Source organism: Chaetodon auriga, chromosome 1 (genome assembly GCF_051107435.1).
Source record: "Chaetodon auriga isolate fChaAug3 chromosome 1, fChaAug3.hap1, whole genome shotgun sequence".
Classification (NCBI taxonomy): Eukaryota; Metazoa; Chordata; class Actinopteri; order Chaetodontiformes; family Chaetodontidae; genus Chaetodon; species Chaetodon auriga.
In genome coordinates this window covers 19,157,170-19,169,861 of record NC_135074.1, presented here as the reverse complement: position 1 = coordinate 19,169,861, position 12,692 = coordinate 19,157,170, and the positions used below count along the sequence as shown (strand labels likewise).

The window sequence follows — 12,692 nt, the reverse complement described above, 5'->3', positions numbered from 1 at the left end:
TTATGAAACAAAACCAAGCTTTTGTTATCTCTCCCTTTACGTAGGAGATTTTAAAGATTTTTTCTGTTACTTTGACCCTATAACTCTGTAGGATGCAGGTGCTGTGTTCACATTTATAATATGGAAGTACATGACCTGTAACAGAAAGAGATATTAACTTAAACTTAAATGTAAAAGTCAAATGACAGCTGTAGAGCAATTTGGATGGGTATTCTGAGGTGGGAAAAAAGAGAGGTGATTCCAGAACACTGAAATACACCGGAGCTTGGTGAGGTATTATGAGCGTATTGTAATGCAACAACTTAAGGCTGAGCTTTAACCTTTTAGATAGATAGATTGTCTAAAATGTATTGGTTATACATCACAGTATGTATACATTGTGATAATGCTTATAATAAAAAACTTTATTAATAAAGAACATTTCAAACAAAAAGACAATGTCCTCCACAAAAGATAAAACACTGTAATACAGTAATACATAATCATTAGAGTAATCATATGCCACTTTACAAACTCTTCAAATCTCATAATCTCTAATATATAATAATTTTTCCTCAAGTCCACAAATATGTAAATATCTCTCAGCAGCCAGTCATAAAGTGAATTATTGTGCCAGAAAATGTCACTCTAGTTTATCTAAAGTAAACAAATAATATTTATCACATAAACAATGAGCAGAAAAGAAAATGAACCGTTCATCACTGTGCAGTCATAAATACTCATAAATAATGCCGACGTCGTCGTACGTCTTGCGTCATCGGTGTGGGCGTGGCTCGCGGTGTGAGCAGCTCGAGTCGTCTGCTGGCATCAACATGCGTCGTAGGCGGACCGAGGGGGGACTCACCAACGAAGTGACTGCGGAGACAGTGAACCAGCTGTGAGGAAAGGGTCAACTTCGTACCGACAGTTGTCTCAACACGACTTTTACGCTTTTCTGACACTCAGAGAGAAAATAATATCGTCCAGCGACGTCACGCTGTGTCTGAGTGAGGGTGTCCGGTTTCTCAGTCTGAGGCATTGCGATGCCCTCTGACTTTATCTCCCTTTTCAGCGGGGACCTCGACCTGAATTCTCCCAGATCCTTATACTCAAAAGGTAATAACAGCCCCTGAATTTTTGTTCTCTTTGTCGCTCATGTTGAAGTTTCTGCTCTGTTATTGAACTTTGTGAATGTGTGTGTGTGTGTGTGTGTGTGTGTGTAACTTACCCACCTCCCTGTGTTTGGAGGTTCATGTGGTCGCGTTCAGCCCCCTCAGTGTCATGTACGTTGGAGCTGCCTCATGTCACATGCCTGCTGATAACAGTGTGGAGTGAAGTTGTGAATCTCTGTGCATGCGTCCCCCTGGTGTCCTTCAGTGTTCACTCTTGCTTTTGTTTCCTGGAGCAAGGTGAAGCAGTTCTTATTACTGTTTCTCAAACTCGAGCCCTCAGCAGCTGCATGCACACCGGTCAGACCAGTTTATTTTCCCCCTGCCAGCTAAAAAACAGGGCTGTCTGTTTTCTGTGGGTTGTTTGAATAGGCCATCAGTGGCCCCCCGCCCCCCTGAGGCTCCACACATGCACCCACTGCCCCTGAGAGTGGCGCTAGTGAGCCCATCTACATAAACTGTGTCAAACCAGCATGTGAGCCCCAGGCGGCCCTCAGGTAGAACACCTGAACTGAACTCAGGAGAGCAGGTGGAAATCTGACGAGAACAACCATGTGTACTGCAGCGTGCTCGCTCGCAGAAGAGATTAATAGTATGGAAGAGTGTATTGATAAATAGTTTCCACTTGTATGTGGAAATACTCTTTAGTTTGATATGTTTTATACACAGTGTCAAGCTTGGTAGTCAGTACATCCGTCGTGCAAATCGACTGGTGTTTTTGACCCCGATATAAATGTTTGAGATTAAAAAATAAATCGGGTAATGGTGTACCTGCAGATATCCTTAGTATATTTACTACAGAGCAAGATACAGTGTGAGCAGGATACAGTACAGGTGAGAAATTAATTAAGCTGCAGTTTCTTTCCACAGTGCTGTGTAAACATATCTTTAGCATTAACATATACCAGTTCCTTGTTATTCATTAACCAATATGCAATATGTACTGTTATCTGATACATCTGACAATACAAGCTATTGTCGGCCATCCCATTTATCGTTCAGCCCCACTTTCCTGACAATGAGGTCGGGACTTCTGATATGTTGAGTGGAACCACTGTACCCAGCTGTTGTAATTCAGGTAGTCGACCCTTCAGCAAGTCCTTCTCATCCTTATCTTTGTCTTGGTTGTGCAGAAATGAAATTTTTAATTGATTCTGTCACTGATTAAAATATTTAAAGTACTGAGCCTCAATAGAGATCGATTGGCAAAGTGAAATGACCTCGTCATTTTAGAAATTGATTGGAGTAAAAAAAAGGGGAAAGATAACACTGTTTATTTTTCTAAGGCTGTTTTTGTTGATTTATTGATTCATTCAGTTTCACTTTTACCTCCTCAGAAAGCCTCTTATTTGTAGACTTTCATTTCTTGTACACCCTATCACTCGGCTGAAACTCCATTGAGATCTCGACCTATTGTAACTTGCTCTTTAACCCAGCTTGTTTGCTTACTAATCACGCTATTGTGTATTTGTGTCAGCATAGTAACTTGGCTGTGTGTGACAGGTGAAGTTGGCTTTTGCATCTTGCCGACGAGGCCGGCTCTCCCCCTGGTTGTCTGAAGGATTACCCTTTTGGTTGAAAAGAAAAATCCCATTCATCATTTAATTCCTCAAATCCTCAGTATTGACAATTCATCCCTCACACCTGGATGAAAAGGAATTATTCTCTATTATGGACATAATGTAAAGTGGATTGCAGCAGCTTTGTTGAATTCTATTATTTCTGCCTTTTTCTTGGGTTGTTTTGTCAGTTGTTTTTCATAAAGCTACTTTGGACGGCTAAACCGCCACAAGGAATACATATTTTTAGCTTGCGAACAGTCCAGGGAATACCCAGGAAAAACGGCACAGTGCAACAATGGCGCTCAGGACAGGAATGCTAGTCAGACTAAGTGACTGCAGGTTAATGGATGTCATAAAATGTCTTCCCAACAGTTTAACATCAAAGGTGAAGAATTATGGCTTTCCCATAAATTCTATCAAACCCAGTTAACAATTGTAAGACCGCAGATCTCGGCATAGTTTTGTTTTTTTTCATATTGACACCCACCAAAGCCTAGTGGATCATTAACTCTCTGGCCGCTCTGTGTGTAAACCTGAGCTTAAATAGCACTCTATTAATATTGACTCTGCTGCGTTAAGCAAACTTGGCAGCATGCGCTTAAAAAAACTTGATTGCCTTGAAATCTTGTAGATATCTGATGATGAAAGAAAAAACACCTTAGATCTGAAAAATAAATAAGAAAAAGTGTACAAAGGTGCCAATTAAGTTAGTGTCTTTTCTGTCATACACATTGATATGTGGACCCTTGACATAACTCGCTCATGACTCAGCCGTCTTGTGAAGTTAGGGTTATTGTCAACATCACAAGGAAGAGATGTTTGGGCCTTTGTAGTCATCCAAAACATTCTCTGTGCTGTCCTCATGTGTTTAACCTCAACCCCAACCTGTTCTGCATACTTCAGGCAGTTCAGCTGGAGTAGTTTTGCTCAGTTATTTGCCAGGTGTCACAACAGAAAAACCACATGATCGTGCTTGACATTGTATTGTTTTTTCTTTATTTGTGTGTTTCCTCTTTTGAAATCATATTGTGAAGAGGCTCTGTTTTCCCATGTTAAAACACTAAGTTTGCATAATGCATTCTCAACCAGCCAACCCAGGATGACACACCAATAGGAGTCCCATAAAAACCGGTTTAAATTGCTCAGATGCTATCTGTCTGAGAATCTACTACTGTGAATGTAGGTACTGGTAGCACTACCTCGCCTCTCATGGGGTCCTTGAAAGGGGTGTGACGGCTCACAGAGGTCACGGTCCATGTTGTAAGTTTGGGACAGCGCGCAGAAGAATGCATACGGCACGTTCTGGCACACCGTCCTTGTCTTATCCACCGTTCTCTTTCTCCGTTGCTGTTGCAGCTGCCCGAGACCCCATATTGTTCCCAAACAACTGATTTAAAGGATGCAGGCAGGTCTTCCAGCTCTGACGATTCATTCCTGTTCGCCATAGTGTGACTGACTCTCTCACAGCGTGTTGTGCTAACCTCAGCATGTGTTTGTGCTCCTCTAACACATCATGATGCAATATTGATTTTACTCTTTTTTTAGTTAAATCCAGCAGGAAGTTGTTTATGAGCAAGTGACAGCGCGTGTTAAAATTGTAGTTTGTTGTTAATCAGTCAAACATAAAGCCTGAATAGTGAGACTGAATATAAATGTATCTTATATTCACTGTGTGTGTGTGTGTGTGTGTGTGTGTGTCTTGACAAAAAGAAATGTAATGATGCAAAGTACTCACATCTCCTTAACTTCTTCTAAATCTCTTTGATTAATCATTAACACTAACCAAACCTCAGTTAAAAGGCTAATCAGGCCCAGGTCAAAATACCACCACCTCTGGTATTTACTGCACACTTGTGACTTTGTTTTGGCCGCGACAAATCAGTGTATAAGTGGTTTAACCTGAATCTGATACTGAAGTGTTCATTTTATGTTATGTTTTTTTTTTCTTTGCCGTTTAAAATTGGTTTCTGACAGTATTTGCTAACTTTATGTCATACCTAGATTCGATCCTCAGCCTCCCATGTGTTGTTAAACTGTTCTTACCCTCAAAAGATATTTTGCTTTGCACACAAAAGTTAAGGTAAAAAAAATTTGCTAAACTATCCCAAACAATAAACAGAAAATATTCGGAAAGTATCTGAAAAATATCAGTAATATATCCCCCCTAAAAATAGTAAAATACCCCCCCTAAAATATAAAAATTTGTTAGCAAATTTCGAAAGAAATATTAGTAAAATATCTACCAAAAGATCTGTAAAATATCAGAAAATTATTACTGAAATACAGAAAACAATATACAAAATATCAAAAAATATACTGTACATATTTTAGAGTATTTTATTTTACTGCCAAATTTGCTGTTACTTGATATCCTTGGTTTACTGCAGTGATACTTGCCCTGCTATGTCAGTGATATTAGTTCTTCACTGTGTGACCACTTGCGGATGTTAAGTCTTTACCACAAGAGACAAAACATCTTTGAACCATAAAATCTGTACATTTCCTGACAGTTTGGTTTGTGCTGTATAGTGCACTTTAATAGACTTTATGATCTGCAGAGAAGTTATCAGCCAACCCATAAAACCTTTAAAATACTACAAGTATGTTGCCTTTCCTTCATGTTGTTTTTCCACTCTGTCGGACTGTCCTTTCGTGAGAAGTGCAGCAGACCTTTGTTTCCTTGGCCTATTTTAGGTTAGCAGGTAAGTTGTGTTTATGAAATGAAAGCAGATCTTTTTCTACCCTGAAGCAACCGCAAACACCTATTAGCCCTTGAATGTTTAGTTTGAGTTTATTTTCGGGGTAAATGTTGGCTTGGAGCAGGATCTCACTAAGAAAAGCTACAGTGGTGTACAAAATAGGTTTAAGTACCGTTCACATTTGAAGGGATACCGGTACTGATACCTGGAACTTGTTGTTGTTGTTGTTGTTGTTGTTGTTGTCGTCACTCCTGCAGTACTTGCATACTGTAATATTTTCCCATTAACAGTATGCCATTCACATACGTTTGGTTTCATACTAAAGGTTTCAGGCATACTAAAAAATGTCACACACTGTTTGGGTGTACTAAAAACATGCTGGTAAGAAATACCGGATACACTCGTAAAAATGCTAAGCTAATATGAACAAAGAGTAAAAAACGCCCGGGTGTCTCAGTTTATCCAACTAGTTAATTAATCACCTGAAGTCGTTGGGGCCTCACTGAAGGTTTTGTTGTAGATAGACGGTTCACCTTCTTCACAGCTGGCTGCAGGCGTGCTGCCGTTAGCTGATGTAGGGAATTGGGCTTTCAGTCTATCCAACAGGTATTGACATTTGGTACATGGATTTAACATGATCTGATGCTCAGTGGTACCGATAACATTTTGTTGGTACCCTTTAAAGTTCTGAGTTCGACACCCGACCCTGGTGCAAAGTAGAACAAGATGCTGTGTGTTTTGAAACAGCTTTTTTGTGCTGTTTTTGTTTCATTTGTGTGTGACAAGCTGGATTTCTCATTTCTTCAAAGTGTTTCCTCTGTAGTGTCTCCAGCGTAAGAAGTGATTTATAGTCCAGTAAAGGATTGCTGTTGATTAATCTGTAAATGATGTTGTGCTCACAGGCCAAAGTGGAGAAGAAAATATGCATTTTCTGATTTGGCTGGTTTAGTGTTGACACAGTTTCTTCCAAGTCTAAAGGAGGAGAACCGGAGGCTGTGATGCCTGATGCTTTTGCCTCCAATCGTCTTGTGGATGATGTCTCACACCCTCCTGTGAAAAGCCCAAAGCACCTGTGAGATCTAACATCCACCCTTTGTGTTTCTGTCCAGAGCAAGATGATTCTGAACTAAGACATTAAATATTAAGTGTGGTGAATCTTGGCTGGCAGGAGTCTTTCCATTGGCATATTCGGAGCAGCAGTTAAGATGTCAGGAGCTCATAACTAGGCTGTACACATCGCTGCCAGAGTATTTCCTGGCTCAAACGGAGGGAGGGAAAGGTGGCACGTCAAGTGTGACCTATTGAACTGACATTTATTATAATTCTTTACAGGAAAATAAGTATTTTTCTACATCACATCCTGTGCACCTGTGTGAAGCCATGTCTGCCTACAGGAAGCTGTGGCTGTAACATGAATAATGTTGTATAAGATAAGATAAGATAAGATAGGACTTTATTGATCCCACACTGGGGAAATTTAGTCGTTACAGCCAGCAAGTTACAAAAGCAAGCACAGCGACATTAAGAGGTCCAAATAAAAATATAATATCTATATCTGTAGATACGAAAAAATGATGTGGTATGAAAACATGTTTAAACAAGTAGGTGGCTTCTGTTGACAGTACAGTCAAATAACAACGTTTTTCACACACCACTTATTTTACCACCTCAAGCATGGCTTCATTCTTACAGCGTGGTGCTTTAAATGAAGACCAGAAACCAGAGCACCAAATTCATGTAATCCAATATAGCAGCCGTACAATAAACCCTCCCTTTGTGAAGCTTATCATATTCAGTTTTTGTTGAGACTGTGCCAGAGAGCTGTTGATTCAACTCTTCGCTGTGTTGGAAAGCCGAACGTCACATTTGGGTATTGTTTGATTGAAATAATCCTAAAAAATGTTTCAAATTGAAACTAGTTGACCTTCAACCCCCGCGCTCTTGACTCTCCCCTCCCTCATCGCCCCCTTCTTTCTGCAGCAGCTGTTCTGAACTCTGTCTACGTCAAACTACTCCTGCGTCTTGTTAGTAATGTGAATTAGACCCTTAATGGCCAGCGGTAACTAGCTCACGTATCATCTTACAGAGTTGTTTTTTTCAACGGCACCCTGAAGTGATTACTCTGTTGCCGTTACAGTGACGCATTTCATGGATGGATGGCTCAATAAAACATCAGACTTTGACACGGGAGACCACTGCTCGTTTCCCATTCCCAGCCAACAGTCAGTGTTGTTTTGTTTTTCGTGTTTGTATTTGCTTTCCCATAACCTGAACCACATGTTTATTGTTGTAACCATGACGACAAAAGGTCTCTCCAACCCAGTGGGGTAGTCATTTTAACACAAACCATGAAGTTTCCCTAAACCCGACCAGGTCGTTTTTGTGCCTGAACGTAACCAAACCTGAACAGTAGTGTTATCACATCGCTGAACAGGTTTCTTTTGTCACAGTGATCGGTAACGGCTTTGGAAGGCATTGATAGATCAGCTGTACAGCCGTTTCAGTATCATTTTAAAGTATCGCATTAGCACCTTTTTGCAAAGAAAGTGCGATACGTTTCCACTGCGAGAGAAGAAGAAGACGCTGTCGGACTCTTCTCGGATATTCTTGAAACGTGCAAAAATCCTGAAGACCTGTCTCCATTTGTCTCTCAAGGCTACTTGCTTTGTTTCTTCTTCTTCTTGTTCTTCTTCTCATTGTTCGAGGTTTATTGGTGGTAGGCAAACAGCTGGCTTTGTTCTTCAACTGTGTTTATTACAAAAAAGCGTAACAGGCTTTACTGCCACCCTTTCTTTTTGCATTGTTTCCACAGTTTGCTTCAGATTCGCTTGACAATTCGATGAAAACACTTCTTATGTGTTGTCCAGACAAACATGTTTTTTGTTGAATTTGGAGGACTTGTTGTAATTTGTTCTGTCTTAACAAACCCTAAAGATATTCAATTTACTAAATGCAAGACGAAGAAAAGCTGAAATTTTTCATATTTGAAAAATGACTTGGACCATTAAGCAATTACCAAAATAGTTCCTGCTCAAGTCAGTCAAACTAATCAATAGCCGATTAATAGCTGCAGCTTTAAAGGTATGCATTTCTACACTCTTTAAGCACAGCTGCTGATTGGATCTAATTCTCCTCACGTCTCTTTAGGTTCAGGTGGCCTTTTTTTCATTAATTTTCTGCACTTCAGGTTTGGGAAAGTTTCCCACAGGTCCATTTCAGAACGGGTCCAGAATGTTGGACTAGTTAAGATCCCACCTCACTACACAGCCTCTGGTGTTTTCTCCCCTCCTGTCATCAATATTTTGAGACCCTGTGTAGCTGATCCAGATGTATGAGCAGTGTTGGTTTTCTGTAGGCGATGAGACTGTCGTGACCGCCTTTTATACTGTTTAACCTGTCACATCACAAGGTCTCCTCATAGAGGCTCACACAGAGCGGTATTTCCTTGACCTTTAGAAATGCTGTAGTCAAACAATCCATCGTTCAGCCTAACGTTTGTGGTATCTTAATATCCTGTGTTTTCATTTATTTTTTCTGAGTCATCTGCTCCTTCCTTGGCAGACTGGCAGGGTAGGAATGAATAGAAGGCCGTTTTTCCCCCGCTTCCTGTCATTGTTGGTATTCTTTCTAACTGTCTTAATTCAAGTGACAGTAAAGGGTTTGGATACGAAGAGAGATGACGGGTAGGGATCAGGCCAGGAGAGACCATGACGCATGAAAGCAGAAGTCGCACCAATGTCTGTTCTTTGTTAGCTTGCAAGGTGATAACTGGTACTGTGTTCTGTAGAAAAAGGATGGTGGAATTGAAGGGGGCACTGACCAGCTGTCTCCTGTACCCACACACAGACATTTTATTTGGGCACAGGTTAATGATGTCTTTCTAGAACTCATACTTCATGTGTCAATGGACTCTATCTCACACTGAGCAAGAACATCAACCAGCATCATCTGTATTTATGACATTTCTTGTTAATGTTAGATACATTTCTGGCTTTGGCACCCCCGGTGGTAGCATAAAACCGACATTTTCCTTATGCTAATTTCTGATGTTGAAAACTGTCCCATGTAATTCACCGAATTGCACTGAGTTTTGAAACTAGATCTGAGTATGTTAAACAAGGGTGTAATGAGATTATAGGCATTTCATGCTTGGAAACCAGCTAGATGAAGATTAATAATGAAATCTGATTAAAAGTTGGTTTTCACATTGAACTCTGTCACAATAGGTAAATCCCTGCCTAAAAAAATAGAGCATGACAGCTAGTCACAAGGTTTTCTATGTATTTGTATATGTAAATGTATATATGTATATGTATATGGGACCTTTCAAAGGTTCAGTAGCTTCAACCTTGTGTAAAGTTGCTCTTCCATAGTTTGATTTAAAAACAGAGGTCACAGCAGCTTCTGCCCCCCCACACAGTGAGATCTCTTGACTCAGGACAGGTCCAGGCAAGTCAAGGTGAACTGTGTTCCTCCTGCTAAACTTTACATACAGCACATTTATGGAAGGTATTGTCCCCTTGTTTTTGCATTTTGGTTGCCAGTGTTACTTTTGCTTTCTTGCCCTCATTAAAGTCAGAAGCTGTAGCATTGTACGAGTCTTTGTGTTGGTGTTAAGGTCATTATTTGGTGTAAGTGGTGTTTTCTCATGGTCTGTCTCTGTTGCCACTCCTTCATGTATCAGAGTTTGGCAAAGAGGAAGTTTTTTTGCTGAGTTGAATAAGACGTCATCAGCAGAAATTACAATGTTCTTCTCTCACCGTCTCAGCAAGCCTCAACCTGCTCCAATAGAAATCTGACTTTTTTTTTCTCCTCGTGCTTGTCCTTGATTTTATTTTCTCAATGTGACATAAACCCTGTTGTAGCATGTGGGACAGAGTAGTGAGCATTTGATTTATTGAAGGATTATTGTGGGGACATTTTTACTGTGGTGGCATGCACACCTTACACTCCAGCCGCTCTTTAAATTACTTTTGCATCATTGGTGTTTTTAGCAATAGAAGGTTCCTCCAATAGGAGCGGTATGATAGACTGTTTATTTTTCCTCGAGCAGACGAAAGACTGCAACAGGACTCCAAAACGAGTTCCTCCTCATTTTCATTTCCAGTGAAACAGTCCAACAATCGCATTATTCATTTGGTGGTGGAGGTGTTTGCTGATCATTGACCACCCTTTTCCCAGGCTGCTGTAGTTTTGCCTGACTAATCAGTAGACATTCCAAGTCCTTTATTAGACTTAACACCAAATCTTCTTAAGTAATTAATATCTGGAGGAGTCGGCTCAGTCTAGCTCTCGAAGGTGAGCTTGAGGGACATGTTGTCATAAATCTAGAAAACAGAGAGTCTTAAAGAACTAGAACTTAGGAAATGAGGACAGATAAACTGTACAGTATGTGTAAGCTCTGAAGGAGCCGGTTTTGCCAGGCCTGAGCCGACCTGCAGATCCTGCTGCTTTTTTGTTTAAGGCTGTGATTGTTTTGAAATGGCTTCTCAGTTTACCAAACTTTTGGCGTTAGGTTTCTGTTCCTACATTTTATACTCTTACTGTTCCATTGTGAATTTTTGAGTGCCTCAAGACTCCAGCAGACCTTTTCAGTGGACGCTGAATGTTGACCCAAAGCAAGCTATTGTATCTGTTTAGTCCCGCTTTCTAACCAATAGAGTAAACGGCTAATAAACAGCTTCCATCAGAAACCAGTCAGCGAGGTTTCCAGCTGTAGACCTCTGTGCCACAAGCTATTTTTAATGCAAGCTGACTGTGGTTGTAGAGGCAGGTGCAGATGAGGTCGGACTGCAGTCTTTGAGTCTTTATCTCGATCATCTGCTCTAAGATTTTCATTGTATGTTTGATTGTGTGAACAGCGTCCCAGTTCCTCATTTATGTAACACTGACACATAATCAGCCATGAATTTGTTGTCCTTCAGTAATCATTTGCATTTTTCAGCTTGTTAGAGTCCATAATACCTGACTGTGTTTTTAAAAAATATTTTTGACGTTTTGGAAAAAATATGCTCATTCGCTTTCTGGTAGAGCGTTAGATGAGAAGATGATATCCTGATATTTCTGTACAGTAAATGTAACATACCGCTTAGCTTAGCACAAGACTATAAACGAGGAAAAGCAGCTAGCCTGGCTCTCTCAGGCAAAATCTGCCTACTAGCGCCTCTGAAGCTCAGAAAGTGCTGCAGAGATAACACATTTGCGATGACCAGCCTGGAACTTGGCAACGCCTTCGTTCCCTTTACAAAAAGCCAGTTGCATTTTTCAATTGGATTTTGGATAATTGCAGAAACTAAACTCTGTGGCAAACAAAAGTTTAAGGAAATTGCATGTATTTTTCAGCAGGATAGTCTTCACAAATGAACACCACTGTTATGATTTTTGAAGCGTAAATGCAATCGCTTGAAGTAACAAGCTAACGTTATTATAAATGACCTACACCGCAGTCGCAGGACTTAAGCATCACCACCGCGAAGCTTCCTGCTATGCTATACTATACACACATTACTATGAACTGATAAATCTGCAAGTTGGAAAGTTTGAGTTAGAAGAGTTTGTAAGAGTGCGAACATTAACACAACAAGACTGTAAAGGCTCAGCCCGACTGTGTCTTGGCTGGCTTGCCTCAGCTGGTTGCGTCACAACTGATCAGAGCTAAGAAATAGTTTGGCACATAACCCAGAAAATGGCAAATTGGCTTTTTTTTTTATATGACTCTGGCAAACAAGATATAACACCTTAATTAGTGATTTTTGAGGGGGTGGTGGTTATGATAGGAGGTTGGTTTATTTCATTTGGATGGGGCCATGTTAGCTTTTTCCCCTTGTTTCCAGTCTTTGTGCTAAGCTAAACTAACTGGCTACTGGTTGTAGCTTCAGAAAAAGAAAACCTTCAGTTCTGCTATGATTGCCTTCCAGGTTCAGATTAAATGCGGTTAGCATTGCAGCTTGGTGATGTCACGCTGTGTAGTGTATGCGTGTGTTGTTGCCAAAGGCTCTTCCTGTTGCCTCAGCACGGTTTTCCTGTGAGCCGGACAGAAATTCCTGTGTTGGTACACCAAACGTTTTGTTGAACAGTTCTATTATACTGTAGGTTGTTAATGTGTGTGTGTGTGTGTGTGTGTGTGTGTGTGTGTGTGTGAGTGAGAGAATGGGTGTGACTGTGTGACTATGTGTGACTATGTGTGGCTGTGTGTGCGTGTGTGTGTGTGTGTGTGTGAGATGTCTGATTCTGAAAAAACACGCCATCACCTGAGGCCTGATTTAAGTGGAGGTGCTGTGCTG

At 40.6% G+C, this 12,692-nt stretch overlaps 1 protein-coding gene across 2 annotated transcripts in view; it reads left to right on the top strand.

Annotated features, from left to right (window-relative positions):
* The first annotated feature begins 759 nt into the window (after nucleotides 1-759).
* The window catches only part of nfat5b (nuclear factor of activated T cells 5b), a 35,396-nt gene continuing 23,463 nt past the window's right edge, over nucleotides 760-12,692 (top strand). For both annotated transcript variants that reach the window (XM_076728359.1, XM_076728350.1), the window contains exon 1: nucleotides 760-1,095. In XM_076728359.1, the coding sequence (XP_076584474.1) occupies nucleotides 1,023-1,095 (73 nt within the window). In that variant the 5' untranslated portion in view covers nucleotides 760-1,022. The remainder of the gene's footprint in view (nucleotides 1,096-12,692) is intronic.